Source organism: Aulonocara stuartgranti (genome assembly GCF_965226115.1).
Source record: "Aulonocara stuartgranti genome assembly, chromosome: 23".
In the NCBI taxonomy this organism is placed as follows: domain Eukaryota; kingdom Metazoa; phylum Chordata; class Actinopteri; order Cichliformes; family Cichlidae; genus Aulonocara; species Aulonocara stuartgranti.
The window spans coordinates 33355827-33370208 of record NC_138958.1 but is presented as its reverse complement, the minus strand read 5'-3'; the positions used below and the strand labels follow the sequence as shown (position 1 = coordinate 33370208).

General features: G+C 39.3%; 1 protein-coding gene across 1 annotated transcript in view; it reads right to left on the bottom strand.

The window, feature by feature from the left end:
- Positions 1-140: 140 nt before the first annotated feature.
- The window catches only part of gpr137c (G protein-coupled receptor 137c), a 14757-nt gene continuing 515 nt past the window's right edge, over positions 141-14382 (bottom strand). The window contains exons 2-9 of the mRNA XM_082525701.1: positions 11727-12183; positions 4725-4774; positions 4313-4420; positions 4022-4160; positions 3196-3345; positions 1619-1744; positions 1403-1527; positions 141-1313 (exon numbers count right to left, since the gene is read on the bottom strand). Coding sequence (XP_082381827.1) covers positions 1031-1313; positions 1403-1527; positions 1619-1744; positions 3196-3345; positions 4022-4160; positions 4313-4420; positions 4725-4774; positions 11727-12101 — 1356 coding nt within the window. The 5' untranslated portion in view covers positions 12102-12183 and the 3' untranslated portion in view covers positions 141-1030. The remainder of the gene's footprint in view (positions 1314-1402; positions 1528-1618; positions 1745-3195; positions 3346-4021; positions 4161-4312; positions 4421-4724; positions 4775-11726; positions 12184-14382) is intronic.

Genomic DNA, 14382 nt, shown 5'->3' with positions numbered 1-14382 from the left:
ATTTCTGGTTTCTGTTCATAGTCCATTAGCCAAATAGCACTGGCCAGTTTAATTTGATTAGGCTGTTTTTGCATTCAGGTGAACCATCTGCGTGGCAAATAAAACAAGGAATGATAATTAAACTTTTTATTAGCTTCATCTTTTTTTTTTTTTTTTTTTTTTAATGTAACTACATCAGTACACAGTGGCAGGCACACAAAATATTTTTTCCTTGTTAGCTGCTAGCCACACCATTCTCTCCTGCAGCTAGCTTGTCAAAAGGTTTTAGCTATGGCTACAGCTGATGACTCTTGTGTTTGCGTAGCCATTTATTTAATAACGCTTAAGAAATATTTCACTTTCAGAAAAGTGCAAAGAGGTGTTAATGTGCGATAACTGCATACTGAATTGGTTCTTCTTTTGAAAAAGCCCACCTGCAGTGCTGTGCCCTTTCCCAACTTAGCCTACTGCCAATTAAAATAATTGCATTTTTACAATTCTATTGCAAAAACCATCACATGATCCAAACAATTTGACAAGACGTCCCAAACTCGTCACTGTCATACTGTTGCAGATTCATGATTAGCCACTTTAGCTTACATACCTGCTTGATTATCGTATATATGTCAAAATAAATAGTGTCTGAGTGGAATTGACCAGGAAAGGGTGATGATTTTTCCCAGTCGATGATTGGTTCCAATCTCAAGAAGTTATTGACCAAAATATTAAACAGCAAAAAAGCATCTTCATTTGTAGGCATATTAGCCACTAGTGCTGCAAATTGTTCCATGGTTTCTGTTTAAAGATGGCTTTCAAAAAGCAAGTAGTCATGGTGTGCCAACCTTATACCCCCACATTTCTCCAAAATTATTTGGCAAACCAATTATGATGCACAATTTGGTCCAGAGAAAAAAAATTGTACAAGTACAAGCTATGACACTGTTTGTTAAGCAGAATGCAGACAAGGAAAAAACAAAACATTTTAAGTAATTAGTCCCTCTTCTTTCTTCCCCCCCCTTTTTCTTTTTTTTATCTTTATGACCACTCCAGCTTAATTCTGTGGGGTGGTGAAATATGTCTGTGATCCGCAGTGATAATTCTGTGGCGTAGAATAATAGTTACTGTGATGGTGATGGTGGTAGTTGTTCTGGGGGGTGGAGTAGTAGTTGTGATGGTGGTGATGGTGACTCTGGATGTTTCCATAGGCAAAAAGGAGCGGCGCAGTGGAAGATGGTGGCTGCTGGGCAGATGACACCCCTGCTGCTAAAGGTGCATTACATTGGATGGAGCCATACCAACTAGATGCTCCTGGTTGGGGTGTGGTGGACAGGAGACTGAGGATGGGAGAGAACACATTTTTTTAAACGACGAGCTTAACATGATTTAAAAATGGTGACTTTTAACTTCAAATGTTCATACCCACCTGGCCCGATCAGTCCTGTTATTGATGCTTCTGGACAGGTCGTCATCGCTGTCGTACCGCCGGGGATTGTCAAAGAAATAAGCCCTGGAGCTGAAACTATGGCTGTTGATCATGCCTCCTGGAGCCTGAGAGATGCAGACATATTTAAGTTTTGTCTCAAATTTACAACTTTTGAAAAAGTTTACATGAGACAGCATTTTTAACTTCTTAGTTTACCAGGTTTTGGTTGGGTCTCTGGACTCTAAAGAAAACCACCACTAAGCTGGTAGGCAGCAACTCCCAGAAGAACAGAATGATCCCAAACACAATGTAGGCTTCACCGCTGATCTCCTGTACGTCAGCCTTTAACAAGAACACGCTGTATTACAGATATTTTCTTTGACCTATAACATATTGAAGGCAGCAAATAACTGAAAAAAAAATTAAAAATAATAATAATAATTAAAAAAAAAAAAAACTTAAAATATTGAAATAATAAAGAAGGCTGAGAAGCGATGGATACCACTCTGATATCAAAGTTCCAGTTTGTAGCTAGCGCCATGTAGCAATTATCGCAGCTTAGCCTAAATACTGGGAGCACGGAGAAACTGCTAGCCTTTATATATTTAAAAATATGGCTTCCAACTACCTACAAATTTACACATGTACCTTTTTTGTAGACAAAAAAACTCCAAAAGAAACAGTTAAAAATATTTACTAAATTACCAAACCTCAAGTTTCTATTCCTTTCAGTTTGTATGCTAAGCTAAGCTAATCAATTCCTAGCTCAAGCTAAAATAGTAGGTTTTAATTTTATTAATTATCTCATAAACATACGTTTAAAAAAAATTTCCTTGTTTACGTAATATTAGAACAGATGGGTGGGGTCTCATGGAACTTAAAGAGAGGTTAAAACAGCATATTTCTGTCAGACAAATATCACTCATGAATCATGCAAAGCCTCTAGCACCCAATATGGAATGATATTGTCGGCCAAGATTAGGTGCATGCTAATCTATCATTATCAGCATTTATAATATTAAAAAAAAACAAAAACAAAAAGGAGGTGAACCACCACCACAAAACCCCCCAATCCAAACCAAAACCCTTCAACCATGTTTTGACTGTTGATGTTCCATGCTGTATCCACCAGAGGGCAACCTTGATCATCATTGACAGCAATGCACATGTTTAAAACTAAGGAGAAAACAAGCTGAAACAAGTACTGGATTGGTTTATATCAGGTGGGCTATACTTAGTACACACTTATCGAATAGTTTGGCTAGTAATTTAGTGGCAAATAATCTTCATAGACAGAAATACCAAATAATACATATTATCATTAATAATAATAATAATAATAATAATAATAATAATAATAATATTCACACAATTGTTGTCTGTTATGTGTATGCGTATATCTTCTCGTGATGTAAACTGAAAGTGCTCAGACGCTACACAAAGGGATAGAAGAATATTAGACTGCCAGATTAAGGAAATAATATCAGATTACACTCCTGTTAGAGATCTGTTACTGTTTGTCGTGTGCAGTACCTGCCCACAAAATACACAATGGAATGATTTAAAAAGCTCTGTCCATCTCAAAGCCTGAACTCAGATGTAGGTCAGTTCACACAGACACATAGTTATTTATAGCAAACAAAGCCCTTTACCCCATTAAGTATCATCTTACCAAATCTCCTTAGATGGACTGTCCACACACACACACACACACACACACACACACACACACACACACACACACACACACACACACACGATATATCTATAACTTAACACACATGATACAGTACCTGATCAGAAACACTGTACCAGCCATAATTAAAGGGACTGAATCGGTCCTGTGGGGTCAGGGCCACCACCACCAGATTATAACAGGCTCTGGACATGAAGAGGAGAATCACCATGGCACCGATGGCTGTCGCTTGGCACACGGATGTACCCTAAAGGAAGAATTTCTGCACTTATTACAAGCTCACGCATCAGCCGGCCAGCTTTCCTGTAATGTATTGTCAGATGTGGGCCACCGATGTGATCCACCAGTACAACAGATGCTTTAGCGTGACAGAAATGTCTGACTACAGCCAAAGATTGAACTATAGGAGAGATATGATATTTTCTCATTGGATTTCTAAGGTTGTGTCCAGAGAAGCACCTTGTTCATTCATTCACTATTCCCTGTGTAAAGGTTACTTTATAGTTTTTATACTTTGGTAGTGTAAAATAATTTCAAATTTTGGGACTTTTGGGAAAGGAGGATAAAATATCTCAATCGCCCCCATGTGGCTGTTTGCAGAATAGCTGATCATATTTTTTTTCCCCTGATAAATTGTTTTTTTACGTTATAAAGACAGTTTATATCATAAAAACAATGGCAGACTCCTGCAGATGGGACGAAAATATGCAGGTTACAGTTTTCTTCACTTCCCAAACAGTGCTGTTGGAAAGTGGATGATCTGAAGACACTGAATGATCAGCATCAAAATTATTAATTCCTAATATCTCACATTGTTGAGTATTAACTGTATTTATTGATTAGAAGAAAGTAATATCAGTGTATCTAAAGAAAAAGCAGCTGAACAATTCATGCTTTTTTCTTTTCTTTTTTTCCCCTTCTACCTTTGACTCGAGATAAACGTTGGCAGATGACATCTTGGCGATCTTGAAGATGCACACAGCCAGAGATATGGCACACAGCACAAACAGACTGTCGTTGATCAGGACCCGGGCCAAGACTGCATGTCTGACACTCCCATCACTGGAAACACAGAGGTTATGCTAATGTCTTTAAATACTGGGATAAAATTCAGAATTAAAACTGTGCTATGAATGAATGTTTTCTCCGTTATTTTCAAGTAAGTAGAAAACATTCAATTGACTGTTTTGTTTTGATTAAAGGTTTTTGTGTACCTCGGGGATTCAGAGTGTTCAAGAGCTCCTTGCACTAACAGTGCACAAGTCAAATTCACCACCAGGAAAAATATACTGAGACACAGGAAGAACAAACGTAGGGGAACCCTGGAGAGGGAAACAGACAAATACAGACAGGCAGTAAAAGGATGGCCAAAAATGTGACGTTATTCACACACAACTTATTAATATTCATAGTGTTGAAGCTGCAATCCATCTGCGCGCGCGCACGTGTGTGTGTGTTTGTATAAAGAATAAGAAAGACAAAAGAGAGACTCTAGCCATAAGCAGAAGAAGGATCTTATGACTTATTCTGAATTCTGTCTTAAATAATCAAGGTTAAAGGGAATACTGCATAACTAAATGCAGTTTACTTAAAAACACAAATATTACAGATTAAAAAGAGACTTACTTGTACTTTGTGAGCTCTGGTGAATACTTGGCTTTAGCTTTAAACATCACCTGAGAAAGAGACAATGATATCACTTTTATTACAATTATAGGGCAGATACTGTACATTAACAGTGTACTTCCAGTCCATACTGTTATCATTGGCATTTAGTATAATAGCTTTGCATGCTGTAGCCCCCTCAGTTCAGCCCATGTCTCAGTTTAGCCCCTCAAGCTGACTTTCTTCTCATTGGCTGCCCCAATGATCGCAAATAAATGATTTAAACAACAGGTAGGTGGGGCTTCAGTGTTCACAGCTAGACATCTATGCCTGACCCAGCCATATTAGGGATACCCACTGTCAATTATATTATATAGAGCCAAGAAAAAGGTAATCTGTCTAAAACCGAGTTTAGAGCAGTTATAGTGACACCTTTTGGCTGAGCCAAAGATAAAGAAAAACATCATAGGGGCAAAGATGTTACTTCCACAGAAACCACTAACAGATATATGGACATATGGCAAGTCTTTTAATCCATGCACTGTTAGCTTTTCTAGTAAGACATAATTTGGACTTTCTAGCTGAAGGTTAGACAGGATCACATTGTGTGCTTTTCTTTTATATATTGTTGATTTTAGAAATTACATTTCTGTATGTTTGGGCATTTTATGACTCACTGATTATCACAGACTGTCCCTATGGAGCAATAAAACTGTTCTCTGACACAAGCAGAGCCAGTACAGCTGCACTTGCAAAACCTCTACTGGTTGGCAAGACTGTCATGTTGCTTTAAATATTATCAAATTGCAACATTCACATTGTAAAGGCAAACTAGATGTTAGCCAGAAACTAAATGCTAATAACAACTACTAACTGCTCTGCTGTATGCAGATGAGTAAATGAAAAATATGTCTATAGCCATCTTTTCCCCCCCCCCATTGACACAACAGAACACACTGATCATATAATTTAGAGAGTAGCAACACAAAACATAGACAAGTTCTTCAGGTTGGTCTTTAAAGGTATTTTTTTCAGTTACAGTGTGCACGGGTTAATAACATTTTCACCACTAAGGGTGATGTGTGCCGTTTTTCTTCTAACTTTTGATATTTCTTTGTTCTCTACCTACATTTATGTGCCACCAGTGCACATAATGTGCTCCCAATTATTAGCCTGTTTAACTCTTATGGTTCAAATTGGTACTGCATGACAGTATGACCCAGCCCCAGCTTAACTTGAGTCGATTACTCTCTACAACAACAGAAAGTTAAAGAGCCCCCCACCCCTACATGTCTTTGACTTTTACAGCTCTGGCTAATTTTATAAGCTAATTTTAGATAATTTTTAAACATAGGAACCCGTTAAAATACTTCACCTGTGACAATCATATTTTTGTAACATCATAAAAATTTGGAATATTCTTTAAACAGTAAAACAGCTAAAAATGAAATAAAATGATGTTAGCTGCTATGCAATGCTATGCTATACTATGCTAACTGCTGCACACAGCACAAAAACGAGCTAATAAACTGCTGAGACCTGCACTACACAAGCTATTGACTCTCAGCCACCTTGTTGCCAACATCTTATCAGTAGCTGCCTAAAAAACATTAACCTGTGCCCAAGTCCAGCTTAAAGGTACAAAAGCTGGAACACAGACATCCACTGATCAAGTTCACTCGCTCCTTGGAATGAGTCCCTTTTCATAGATATTTAGCAAAACAGTCTTTATTCAGCGATTATGAGGTACAAACAGGGAAACGCCAACATTTGCCTTTGAGCAACGTTAAATGAAATCATCATCCATTTCTGACATTACTATATGTTACATTTGCACTGGACACACAGGATACTGACCAAGTCAACGCTGAGTTTAAACACACACATGGACACGTACACACATTATCAGTGAGCCTTTTGTGTGAGAATGTAGGCCAGGAGGAGGTAATTGGTAACCTAGAAATGAAGCATCAAGGCAACAGATTACTACCAGGGTGTATACTTTATGTGCACTATGTTTCTGCATGTATGTTATGGAATTAAAAAATAAAAAACCATCTATATAAAATGTCCACTTATCAATACTTTGTCTTTATTAATAAGTAGACAATGAGAATAGTTCAATTTGTTATTGTGTTTTCTCTCAGCATAGGAAACTCATCACTACATTACACTTTTTGTAGGAAGCAGAAAAAAAATGTATAATAATGGGAAGTACATCACATGCCAGGAGTCACAGCTAACTCATCAGAAAGACACTATTTCCACACATGCATGTCACACAGCAGTTGCATGATAATATATCAGACCTCAGCTAAAGAGGCAAGTGAACATTAAACAGTGAGGTGGAAAAAAAAAAAATCATTCAATACTGTTTGAAAGAATCGGTCATGTGTTTCAATAGTAAAGCCCTGCAGATCTAAAGGTCTGTGATGATACTATGAAGCTCTTTTTAATGCATTTTCAGAAACGAAGTCAAGTTAAGTCAGAGTATTTGCTGAGAAATGAATGCCAGTCTATCGGCATAGAAAATACTGGGTACAATTTTTAGGCTCGCGTGCAGCTCTGTGCTCTCGTACAGGAGTTCTAACATGAAAAGCGACACAACACACATTTTTAAATACTGCTTTATGTTTAAGAACTGCCTTGCAAGATGGAGAAGTAGTATTTAGACTCTTAAATAAAAGCAATGACTCTGCAAAAGTAGAAATACACAAGTATTAGCATCAAAACATTAAAATACCTAAAGTTAAAATATTCACTATGCTGGGATATAAACATATCACTGGATCAGAATTCTTAATTTGGACCTTATTTTAATGGCGAGATGATCTGAATTCCTCCTATTATGCTGCATATTTTCATAAGAATCTTATATATTAGCAGGTTTAAGTTTTTAAATCTATAAAATGCTAAATATTTCAATTACAAATGTTACAGTAGCCCTGGGGCATTTGTCACGACCCTAAGAGGTCCATACCTGGACTCAAAGAATAATAAATTTCATTATTTTTGACAAGACATTTATCAGTTTGGTCATTTTTCAATAACAATAAGATTTTGTTTCATGTTTTTAAGTGTGGAGTTTTCTTAACAGTTTTTACAGTAAATGATATCGTTTTGTGGGTTTTGATAGTCAGCAAAATGACCCTTTATGAGTCACTGTCACATGGTTAGTGAAGACGCTTCCAGTTAACCCTGAGTAAGTGTCTGCCATTGATTTCCAGCATTTTTGGCTTTTGTCCCATTTACACAAGACAATATTTGTCTGGGAGTTAATATTAACCAAAGCCATATTTCTGATATCCATTCATGCAAATTGTCACAAGGTAGTTTAATGCAGAAAACAAGCAATAAGCAATCGCAACCCACAAATTCCAATTCTTACCAGCTAACTCTGTTTTATTTTTTGTAACAAGCAAAGTGACAAATAAAGCTGAAAGTTTGTAAAATTATTCAATTCTTTACAAAGCACAGTTGAGTTCTTTGATGCTTCATTGCTGTGAGTAACTTTGCTTACATGCAGGCCAGCTGAGCCACCGCTGGCGTAGAGATAACAATGGTGGTCAAACAGAAGAAGTGAGCAAAAAGTGTTTTCTGCTATTACTGAGCCTGCAATAGTTTACTGCAGAGAGAGCTTTCAGTTTGAGCTGTATACACTATAAGAACATATGATTCAGATATATTACTCAAATCTGGCCAGACCTGGAAATGTTCATTCACTGGGCTGGCCTGTCACATGATATTCCAACATGGGTATATTTAAATTTAGATTTAAATCTATAGTGACAACAAAGTTAAACAAAACTATATGTGACATGATTCATTTTTGTTATTTCAACACAAGGAAATGTAAAGCTAATTTTATTCATATTAAAAAGGAGCATAGTTTGTGTGCATTTACACATAAGCAACAATGACTAATCAGCAGTCATAGGACACCATTGGTTTCATTACCAAACCTCCACTTAGCCAGTTGGATGGGCTTCCTTTTTACTCTCCCTGTATGTAAATGAGACATTAGTGAACCAGCCGAGAGTGTGGAGGTGCTTCTGACCAGACGTCAAACCACAAGCTGGAAATGTTTGTTCACTGGGCTGGCCAGTCATGTGACAATCCCAACATGCGTAGATGCATTTGGCACGGGCAGGTGTTAAACAACTGCGTCCGTGACAGCAAACAGGGACATTTTCTTGAGTCCAATCCACTTACTGCACAGGAAACACTAATGGAGGTTAGAAGCAAATGCAATCCACCTTCTGTCACCCCAGGACATGAACAGAGTCTATTTGCAAAGCTTTCAAAACCAACCCAAACTGCTTCAAACCAGTCCGCCCAGAACATGTAGGCCAATGGTGATAACACTGGCCATATTTATTTAGCTGCGCATACATTTTTAGAGGGAACCCCTGCTATTTTAGACACCGCGTAATGAAAAACTGGCTATATCAAATTGATAGCTTTGATACTGTCACTTTATGACAAATATTTCAATAATAAGATTGAAGACACTTTTATATCCATCCATTAAGTATTGATGGAATATCACTATTACTATTTTTAGTAGTAGCAGTAATAGTATTGGCCAAGTATGACATTACAATTAGCAGCTGATTAGCTTAGCTCAGCATAAAGTGTGTTTAGGCTTATTAGCATAACAACTAAAACTGCAAGCCTTAGTTTCTCCAAAAGTAACAAAAACAATTAGGAAAGCTTAATAAACCAAATATACAAGAACATGTATTTTCCGCATGCAAGGTTTCCGCAATCAGAAATGTTCTTACATCTGAGAATGACCACTTCGCACTAATTAGCCACTTTAATAAGAATACCTGCTCTCATCCGCCAGTCACATGGCAACAACTCACTGCATACAGGCGTGCATGACGATCGAGACGACCTACTAAAGCAGGGGTGTCCAACTCCAGGCCTCAAGGGCCGGTGTCCTGCAGGTTTTGGATGTGTCCTTGATCCAACACAGCTGATCTAAATAGCGAAATGACCTCCTGAACATGTCTTGAAGTTCTCCAGAGACCTGGTAATGAACTAGTCGTTTGATTCAGGTGTGTTGATCCAGGGTGCTATCTAAAACCTGCAGGACACCGGCCCTTGAGGTCTGGAGTTCTCCACCCTTGTACTAAAGTGTAAACGTGAGGATGTATCCAAGAATGGGAAAGAAAGTGACTTTAAATGCTGCATGATTCTTGGTTTCCATATAGGCTGGTCTGAATATTTCAGAAGCTGCTGATCTGCTGGGACTTTCCAGCACAAACACCGAGTGCCACTCCAGTCTTTACCCCAACTTTAAGATAACAGGGTCTGAATTTGATGTAGACAACATGAAAACGTGGCTCAATCCTACCTTGTATCAACGATTCATGCTGGTGATGGGGTTTTAATGATGTGGGGATATTTTCTTGGCACTCTTTAGTCCCTATAATACCAATGGAGCATTGTTAAAAATGCTACAACCAACTTGGGTATTGTTGCTGACCATGTCCATTCCTTTATGACCACACCGTCCGCATCTTCTGATGTCTGCTTCCACCAGAATAACAACGATTTAAGCTTTGTAATAGGACAACTATGTGACAAAGCTGAAATACTCTTAAACTTGTGTCTTCGTCACCAGATCTCAGTGCAATGGAGCACCATTCAGATGCGGTAGAACAAGAGAATCTCATGACTTTGCAGCAGACAAAATCTTCAGCAACTTTGTGATGCAATCATGCCAATCTGAGAAATGTTTTCAGCACTTTGCTGAGTCTACGCCACAAAGAATTAAGGCAGTTCTGAATGTCAAAAGAAGATTCAAACTGGAACTAGTAAGGTGCACCTAATAAAGTGGCAGATGAGTGCAATATAAAACGTTTTATCGTGCATTCAATGAATCTCTGAAGGTGAATTAATTGCTGCCTACACCTTTGATGCATGGTCCGCTAAAAAGTATTCATAATGTACAAGTATGTCTATGTGAAACACGTGATACTTGTTTATTGAAATACAAAGCAAACACTGAGCTACTGAATCTGATAAACTATCATGCAGCTCTGAATTCATGACACACAGAAGATGTATTATCTGTAAAACCTTTGACATACCATTAACCTTGTGCCTGTCCCTCTATGTAGCTCTTACTTTCTACAGGTGTGTCTTGTGATCTGTGCTTTCTGGTTCACCTGGTAAGTCTCTCTGTCTTTAGGCAAACCCAATCTCTTTCTAGGCTGTCCAATCACCCTATTAAACCTGCGGCACAGTTATACCTCTTTCCCCCATAGAGACGACATTTGACGACCTCCACTGTACTCTCAATGACCAGTTTCGACACTTCAGAATATATCAATAAAGACTTGTTTTGATGACCATTTGAATGGTTTCTGGGTTTTTCCAAGCGTAGAGACCACCCTCACTAATTTCTGGTGCAAACAGTCATTTTGTTCTATATGCAGGCCTAAAATATAACAGCAACCGCTCAGTTCAGAAAAGAACTTCAAGCTACTCCTAATAGTAGCTTGATGAGTTTGCGGTGTTAATATCTAGTTTAGAAAATCCAACATAATGCTCATTTTATGTATTTTGCTCCCCTTTAGAGTACAGAAGGCTCTCTTTAGGTTGGGCCTACCTACCGTTTGACTGTCCAGTTCCTCTCAGTGTCTCGGTCATATACACCCTGTGTTTGTAACATGTGGTTTAAAAAGTTAGCATGCCAATGTCCTTCAGCTCAAGCCTTCAAAGACAGGATTTAGTGACATCATAGTGGCAACATCCATATAGTCTGTTATTAAAACTTTTCAAACTGGCAGCACAAGACCTTAAGAGCACTGGATCCTTCACTGATGATGTGTTTTTCCAGTCCCCTGTGACTGACATTTGCACTAGACAGGTGGATAAAGGCATCCCTGACCAACTGTAAGTGCTTATGCTTGCATTTAGGGCCAAAAGAAGGGAAAACTGCAGTGTCAGCAGTTTAATGAAATCTGGTATCTCATACAAACCCTGTACATCTCACACACACACCCTTACCTGTGTGAAGTAGAGGTTGAGCAGGCAGAGGGTGAAGAACTGCAGGCAGACGGGGCAGCAGTAGAGCAGCCAGTAGGCCAGAGGCTGCAGCTGGTTGGCCTGCACCACATTTTTAAAGTAGAAAGAGAAGAGCGTCGTCCGCAGCGCTGCCCACAGCAGGCACAGAAACAGAAACACGCTCTGATAGCTGAAACGCTTGTGTCCGTAGTGCAAAATGAGCCAGAGCTGCAGGTAGACGAAAACAAACAGGAGGGAGTAGAGGACGGTGTAGACGGCAGTTAGACTGAGCTCCAGTGCTGGGGAGACTGCAGCTCCGGAGGACTCCTTCAGTGAGGTAAACAACTGGGAATGAACCTCCTCTCCTGCCGAAAACATCTCCGCCGGCGGCTCGCACTAACACATGAGGTGCAGTGAAGGCGAACACACTTCAAAGTGGGTCAGACCTGGGCTAAATTCACTGTGGGTGACAAAAAAGACGAGGGGGTGCGGGTGAAAAATTGCGAGAAAAGCAGTTTATTCTGAAAAGAAGTGGCATTGTGGAACTGCGCTGTGCTTTAAATTCGCTACGGGTCTGAAAACGGAAAAAAAAAGGCTGGATTTAGTTTTTTTCTAAAGCGCCAGGTTAAAATAACAAGACAGAGGAGAAAGAAAACAAGAGAGAGGTCCCCTTGTGATTCTCTGCAAAGCTGCTCTCTGCAAAAAAACAACTTGAGGGGGGGGGGAACCTCCAGATCAGCTGTGATGCAGTTATATAGACCCGCCCCCTCGGTCCCAATTAACAGGGAAACTGGCTCTTCGCAGGCCGCCATCTTGGCTCCTCACCAGCCTTGTTTTATTGGAAAACATCTGACTCCTGAGCCGGAGGTTGTAGCTGTTTTCCGAACACCCATAAGTGAACGTCAGTGGCACACCCACATTATCAGAACACCGCTTCATTGGCTCATCAGGCCGCCCAACCTCCAGAACTTCCTTCCTTCATTGAGTGACGATGATGTCAGCTGCGGAAGTTTCCGCCCCCTGCGCGCGTGTGATTGGTGATTTGCTCAAGTCAAAACCCTTCCACAATGTGTTTGGTTCAGGGATGCCAGTGGGTGTCTCTCGCAAGCAGATAGATAGATAACAGATAGATACTGTTGGCTGAAAGTTGGGTAAAGGAAAAAGTCAGAGGCACCAAAACGTCTGTGGTTTCAATATAAACGCACATGCTAGCTTTACGTTAACTAAAAAAAAGAGAGAGCAGCCTGTAATTGTTTTTCTATTTTGTTTTCAAGAAGTCACAGCTCCTTTTGTCTGTGAAGGTTCTCAGTCATCCAGGTCATCGTAGTCAAAGGAGCTTGCAAAGTTCTAAGGTCAAATGGTGGAGAGTCCCAGATATAAACCTAGTGGAAGTAACCCCCCACAGAGGGACAAAAACCCGAAACTCTGGCTGATTGGGACCCACACCCAGTTTCACACCTTGGCTCAGGGGATTAGAGGATCATCAGGGGGTCCTTTTGTCCCTCTGTGGGGGGATTCTCCCACTAGGTTTATATCTGGGACTCTCCACCATTTGACCTTAGAACTGAAGAAGCTTCTCGGATGAGAGGTGAAACGTTTTCAAGTAACTTAAAGAAGTCCAGACGCTTTTCTTTGCAAGCTCCTTTGACCACAGCTCCTTTTCTTTTCTTTTTTTAATAAAGTGCATTCAGGCGACTGTGTTGTGATTTAGCGCTTTATAAATAAATTGAATTATCATTTATTTTCACTCCTGTCCTTGTCCCTGACCATTTCCAGAGGAATATTAATCAATATCACCAATTTGTACAGAGGTCATTAGAAGAGAGGTACAACAGCCAAGGTTTAGGGGTGCATTTCAACCAGTGGTGTTGGGTATCTTATCAAAATTGATTGAATTATAAACGCAGAAAAGTACCGTTAGATTCTGATCCGCCATGCAATACAAACAGGAACGCATCTGATTGGCAGCAGTTTAATTTTCCATCATCACACTGAGCCCAAACACACTGCCAAGGCAATAAAAGTATACCTGGATAGAAAAACCTAATCAGTCATTGATTTTTTTCGTCTCCAGAGTCTGAGCCTCGATATTATTGAAGCAGTGCTGGATAATATTGACAGAAAGCAGAACAAAAGACAGCCAGCATCCCAAGAAAGAGCTTAAAATGTCATTCGAGAAGCTTGGGGAACCATTCCTGAGGACTGCTTAAAAAATTAGAAGAAATAGAGGCTGTGATGAAGAATATAGCTGGTGATACATGATATTGACTTTCAAGCTCTTTATAACTGTACAGTCCTTGTTTTTGGCTTATATGCTATATTTTCATGTTTGCTTGCACGTATAAATAAATTAAAAAATATATATATTATTGTGGTTTTATTTTGAAACGCTTCCCGGAAGTGCCGTCGTAACTGAGCATTTAACAGTGTTTTGCTAAGATTGGAGAGTCACATCTTGAACTATTTTCTTAGATTTCATTGTGTATCAAGGCGAAAAATAACATTGGAAACAGTTTTGGTTTGGGCCTAGATTCCCCGCGGACATATAGCGACATGCATATTCTAAATTTAAAACTAATATCAGCTAATTGTTAGCTATTTAAAGCCCTTAGCACGAATATCCATCAATAGGCAGCTAACAAGCCTAGCTAAAGAATTA